The following is a 6,782-nucleotide window of genomic DNA, read 5'->3' on the forward strand; positions in this document are numbered from 1 at the left end:
TGGAGTGTGGTCTATCTGCATAGTGTCTTGAGATAACTCTTGTTATGAATTGATACTATAAATAAAATTGAATTGAATAGATAGATAGATAGATGCTTTATAAAAGCGATATGGAATTGAATCATGAGCCTAAAAATTGTAATCGAATTGTGACATTTTCTGAATTGTACAGCCCTATAACGAAACACTGTTTATGTAGCTGGCAATGCTAACAATCATGTATAGAAAATGTATGTACAGATTATATGCTACCCATTTCTCACACACACACACACACACACACACACACACACACACACACACACACACACACACACAAACACAAACTGTTAATGACTCTATAATGTAAGGGTCTTTGTGTATACTTGCATGCTGAAAAGATTAATGAATTACAAAAGTCAATGACGGATCAATAGATTAAGTTGGACCCATTATTATTACCATTACAAAAACAGGTGTGATAGCCTTTAGCTGGTCACAGAGGACAACAGTGTCTTCCATCACCACTGGAGTGAAGCAAAGAAGAAGAGCCAATCAGCCATAGGACCCACTGTGATAAAGCAGCATCCTGGTAATTATAAACATGCAACACAGAGCAGGATAAGGATCAATAGACTTCAGGAGAGGCTGTTCAAGTCAGGTCTCTGATTAAAAGTAAAGATTTCATCCTCATTCAACCTAAGAACACAACAATGGGCTTAGCTTGACTGCAGTGAAGGATTGTATCTTCACAAAAACAGCTGACTAAGACACAACTTAATGGTAGTGACTATGAATACTGTGGTAACACACTTATTCAGAGAAGTCATTGACTCCCTTTCAGTGGCAGCTCATGTGACATCATGAACAATCAATGGTGTGTAAAACCTTTTAAGACACAATTAATCTCAGTAAAGACTTCAGCTGGAACAACTGTTATTTAGGTTCAGACATGACATATAGAAAGGTAACACTAGAGCAGATAAAAAAAGAGACTGGAAGGTGGGACCAAGCAAAAACCAAATAAATACAGTCAACTGAGCTAAGCGATGAATGTTTAAGAAATATTGTACCCTAATTGGATCCTAAAATGTCAAAACACAGAAGCATTACTTGATCGTCAAGCGGTTTCTGTGTCACTGTGACCTGAGGGCAACTTCAGCCTGCAAATGCTTCTTTCCTTAAATCCTTTCACAAAACACAATACTGTTTATGACTGTCTCTCTCCACAGATACAACGTAATCAATTTGAAAATCTGCATTTTGGTCATTTAGCTCTGAGACAGAATACTGTAGAAGGCATGCATTCAAAAAATAATACAATCAAACTAAAATAAGCAGGAAAAAAGTAACAACACTGAGTCCTCAATGTACGTAACATTGCCATTATTAAATGCACTGGTGTTTGGAAAAGAAATCATACACCTGTGAACACAGGTAGAAAGCAAACTTGCTTTGATTGTTGCTATACCTTGTTTTACGATTTTGTACTGCAGCATGTATCCCCTTTTCCTATTAGCCTACAATGTTCTTTACTCTTCTAGCAGTCATAGCTAACGTTAGTTGTTATATTAGCGAGTTAACTAGTTAACATGTTAGGCTATTTTTGGCTCTGTTCAAGCTAATTGCTGGCTCATTTAGCTCTGAGACAGAGTATTATGGAACTAAAGAATTAAAATAAAATAAGTATGACAAAGGTAACAACACTGAGTCCCCATTATATGTGACCTTGGTGTTTGGAGAAGAAACCAGACAGCTGTGAACACAGGTAGAAAGCATTTTGTGTCGACACACATCACTTTTATCGACAAAGCATGCAATCACAATCCAAGCACTCAGTGCACGATGTGTCCTTGACTGCCAATAATAACACACTTCCCTCTTGTGCTGCTATTGTACACAATGTCTCTTAAATAGCATGACTTCTCTTGAACACGAAACATTGGGCTTAAAGAGAGACAGCAGCAGCGCCACCTGGCGGTGGCGTCTCAATCTGTCCTTTTGTGCAAAAATGGTAATTGCATCACTAACAACTTTGCAATAATCAGTTAATTCAACCAGCACGTGCTGACGCTGCAACTCTGTGGTTGTTAGTCACGCATTTTGTGATGGAAACTGAAAAAGTATACAGACAGCAGACAGAGCAGGATGTAAAACATCAGGAAAACTTCACCTACCTCCTCCACTGTGAGAGGCATGCAGATGCGGTACTCCTTCATCAACATAGTCCTTTCACAATGGTGATGGCAACGCAGAGGAAGATGTAGGTTGTCGCGCTTCAGTCTTGGGGGAGATCCTGCAAGTCAGTTATTTAGTTGAAATCATTTGTCCAATGAAACGAAGCCACTGAGGTCCACAGATTCACTAAATCCAGACCTCGTATCTGCATCAGCACCACCTCCTGCAACGTGCTACGTGAGGTTCTACACAACTACTAGGGGGTCTTTTAGGGGCTTAAATAACTCTGCCGTAAACCTGCAGTTGCCAGTTCTATAAACGAGTCCAACAGCATCGATTGTGTTATTGGATAACGTCGGCAGTGTGAAAAGTGTTCAGAAATCACACCAAACTCCAAAACAAGTCGCTTCCAACAACAGCCGCAGTTTAACTGGCTTCTGTAGCCGCTCGCGTCCCGGAAAAAGACAGACGCTGTGGTCGTTCTATAGGTCTTCAGACATAAACACTCCTCTTACCGTGTTTATTCGAAAGCAGTACCAGCGTGTCTCCTGCTTCTTTGGAGTTTTCCTGACAGCTCCGTCCAGGGATGCGCAGCCGTGTGAAGGTAGCTGCGTCAAGAGAGCGAGAGCGAGACAGCGTTGTACAGGAAATACGGGGATTTCACTTTAAAAGCGTCACTATAAAAAACGAAGCAACCATCGATCTACTGCCTATACCAAATCCAAGACATTGTAAAAGTGTCTTTCACATTTCGGAATTTGGTGTTTTTTTATACCAACTATACATTTCCAATAAATCTTATTTTTTACAGGCTATAAATGATCCGAATTTTACCCACATGGATATTGTATTTGTATCTGATAAAACTAAACAAAAAGTAAGCTGGTGAACTAGGGAAAGTTACAATGTGCAGCACTTTATACGTTGTGTTTCACACAGTAATTTGGCCCACACGCATCCAAAGGATTTGTGATTATTTTGTTTCTTTTTTGTGTGTTTTATCAAACAGAACCTCTTTATTTGGCATATGAGAACCATGGATGTAGGCCTATTACAAGAACGAGAACCACATAAGGTTTGTACGTAACACATATGTAAGTGTCACGTCCCTGTGTCAAGGCATTGTTTTGAGTTATCTTCACATTTAGTTTTTCCATTTCCTGTTTTATTTTGAAGGATTTATGTTCCCCCTACTGTCTTATACTACTTCCTGTTGTTTATTTTCCCGCCTTTGTGATTGCCTGTGTTTTGCACCTGTGTCACATTTAAGTTCTTCCTCTTACACCAGTGCGAGATCGTCTTCTTCCCTGTGTTTAACTTTTAAGCGGTTCCCCTGTGTCCTGATATTCTGATATTCTGAGTTTCTGTTGTTTCTCTGGATTTTGACCATTGCCTGTATTTTTTGATTTCCCTTTGTCGGCCCGTTTGGACACTGATGCTGTAAGTTTATTAAGCTTGCTAATAAACTTTAGCTTTTTTTTTTTACCAGAGTTTTTTATTGTGGGTCCATCCTTCTGTGTGCGTGATAATAAGGTCTGTAATAATATATATGACTAATGGCTTTGTTATGGTGATGATGTGATAATGCTTCATAGATCAGTTATAATCCATTACTAAGAACAACTTTTCGGTGACCAGTTTGTTTTACTGCTGTTCAGTATTCATCATATAGTCAAAAAAGAAAGAAGGTATTGTCAGTCGTTATTCCTTTCATTGTATCTCCAGGTACATATTGTTTTGTTTTTTAGGTATGTTGGCAGACAACTTTTTAGCGTAACGGTAACGTTAGACTAGCTAACTTTACCTAGCAACCTTGGCCAGTGTTGAAACTGTGACCTGTCTGCTTTATTCAAAATCCGTGTTTAATAAGTGAATCTGATACGAAAATAAATTGTGATATTGTTAAAACACACATATCATACATTATTAAACCTTTATATTTTGTTTTGTTATTTCTTGAACATCATACACGAAGCAGAAAAACTTTACATGCAGTGTTATTCTTTTCAAACAGCAGATGTCACCAGAGATCTTCATTTTAGACAAGCACTTTGGATGACATAAATTGTGTGTAATTTGTAAATCCTTTTTTATGTTTTATGTAAGAAATTAGTTATGTCATATTTCATTTGACATCGGAAGGCCTTGTGGTTTTTGAATATGTGGGTGCACAAAACAGTCAACAGTAAGTTTATTTACTAATATGTGTTTTTTTTTTTCACTACAGGAAGGGTCTACAGAATATGTATTTTTATGTTTTATTTATACTGTGCATTCATATAATGTTGTTTTTGATTAGGGTGCACAGAAGGACAGCTACTGAGTCTGAGCACCAGGTAAATGGACATAATAATGACATTTTAAACTTTTTTAATTTAATGTCAACTCAAGTAAGCTGTCATTACAAGCTTAATTAAACTATCACTCATTAGTTTTTCATAAATCAAGTAGCATTGCACTGTTAGTGATGAGGCTGATAGCATTCAGAGTTGATGGAATTTACGTTTCCCTCCCTGCTAGAAGGGAGGAAAACAGATGTTTTTATGTCTCAACTCAAGAGGGTGCAATGCACTCACATGTGTTGTGTATCTTAAACACATTTTTTACATTTTTGGTGTCACAAAAAAAGACTAGATAGAATTAGATCTGAGCATGCACATAACCACAAATATTAAGGCCAAGATGTATGTGCCTTGATTCAAACAGCAACTCTCCCACCGTTGTTAAAAGCATCCACTTACACTACTGAAAAACCTTTTGCACATGCTGTACAATAGCTAAGGGATCAAGCCACAATTGTGCTGAGCAGCTGAAACAAAGTGGTGATGTAATAATTAAAACTACATCTATAATATTACATCATTACTTTAAACTTCAGCTCCTCACTTTTATTACAGATAAAGGTACTTTATTGTCACAGACATGTATTGATCTTCATTCTCTGCATTTAGCAGCCATTTACAGTCCACAGGGAACAACTCCAGATCTGAGACTGAGAGATGATGGGGGAACCCAGAGCACAACACACAAACATGGGGGTAACAAACAAACTTTACACAGGAAGGACTGGAACAACCTGGATTCGAAACCATAACCTTCTTGCTGTGAGGCCACAGTGCACATTGGGCCGACATGCTGCTATATGATGAAGTGCACAGATGCATGCACACACGCACGCACGCCCCACAGATTCATTAAAGAGACAGAACAATTGACTCTGACTGATGATTGATGCACACAGTAACAAGAAAACACAAGCCATTGTTAGAAAGACACAAATGTATCTGCTCACACAAACAGCAAAAGTTTTTTTTTTTTTTTCAGCTGGTATCACTGTGTAGACGAGGCATAACTGTTGCTAAGAGACCTGGCTTCCTCGCATCTTGCCACTCAACATCATAAGTTGGCCTTTACTGTCACTTTCCTAACCTTTTAGCCCAGTCCGTCCGCTGTAACTGTGGAATAAGGATCTTGTTTATCAGCTTGTTCTTGTGAGGGTTGGGCTGCAGATCCAGCTGAATAGATTTTTTGAAGGTGAATAGAGGGGGAGGGGTCTAGGGGTATGGGGGTGGATGTCTTTATGCTCAAAGGACGAATACGGCGCAAAATTAACCTAGGGGTTAATAACACGTGTACTGAGTCGACCGTTTTGTGGGATAAGTTTGCACGCAAATCATATGTGTCTCTAGTAGTAGTAATCAGGGCATTGAGGAAGTAAAAATAAATTGCTATTTCTATATCACTAATAAAGTCCCTGCATATCAACCAAAGCATTGAGAACTTTGTTAGTGTACAGACAGTTTATTAAAAATATTTTAAAAAGCATTAATTTGCGTATACAGGCAGGCACCATCTTGGGAAAACAGTCATGACCAGTCAAACACTGCTGTGCAACCAGTAACCAGTAACATAGCTCAAGCACGGCGTTCATGGTTCGACTGGTCATAATTGTTTCATTAACCCCTAGGTTCATTTTGTGCCGGAATTGTCCTTTAATTTGTGTTAAAAGTGAATTTCTTGCGACTGTAGTAGGACATGATTGAATTAATGTAAAATTCAACAACAGCTGCTGCTATTCAAAAGTGGGCTTTGCAATGTGCATATGGGTTTTGGCTTAGCTCAAAACTATGACTTCTTTGATCCTGGTTGGAAAATTTGTCTGTGGGTTGTTCTGCTTTTGATCTTATTCTCCTCTTGCTAAGCACAAATTAGAACACACTTAAAGTCCCGACCAACTGCGTTAACGCTTTTAGAAATTTTTTACCCACCTTAAACTTTAAAACTGTCAGCAGTCATCGCCATCAGACTGAACGGATATGTTTGCCATGTATGTACTGTATGTCATGTATGAATCAAGTGTTACTGTAAGCACCACTGTTGCCTGAAATGGTTGTGAGTTGGTTATGTAACATTTGGAAAATGTAAAGGGTGACTTTTTCAGCTGTGTGATTTTTGACCACAGGGATTCATACAGAGATGTGACAGCATATGATACATGCATGGACACACACAAACACATATCCTACACTACATGTAGACACCCTCAATCATTCAATAACACACAAACAACCACGAACCTCAGTATACTTGTTTTCAATACACTCATTCTAAGGAATGCTGTCAAA

The 6,782-nt window shown here is 38.5% G+C and overlaps 1 protein-coding gene across 3 annotated transcripts in view; it reads right to left on the bottom strand.

Annotated features, from left to right (window-relative positions):
• LOC117958109 (cytoplasmic phosphatidylinositol transfer protein 1-like) overlaps positions 1–2,915 on the bottom strand; it is a 41,466-nt gene extending 38,551 nt beyond the window's left edge. Inside the window, exons 1-2 of one of the 3 annotated variants that reach the window (XM_034894369.1) lie at positions 2,673–2,915; positions 2,157–2,275 (exon numbers count right to left, since the gene is read on the bottom strand). In XM_034894369.1, coding sequence (XP_034750260.1) covers positions 2,157–2,204 — 48 coding nt within the window. In that variant the 5' untranslated portion in view covers positions 2,205–2,275; positions 2,673–2,915. Of the gene's footprint in view, positions 1–2,156 lie in introns of all 3 variants that reach the window. The other 2 variants (XM_034894371.1, XM_034894370.1) reach the window with 2 other exon arrangements.
• Between the last annotated feature and the right edge of the window lie 3,867 nt (positions 2,916–6,782).

This window comes from Etheostoma cragini, chromosome 15 (assembly GCF_013103735.1).
Source record: "Etheostoma cragini isolate CJK2018 chromosome 15, CSU_Ecrag_1.0, whole genome shotgun sequence".
NCBI lineage: Eukaryota > Metazoa > Chordata > Actinopteri > Perciformes > Percidae > Etheostoma > Etheostoma cragini.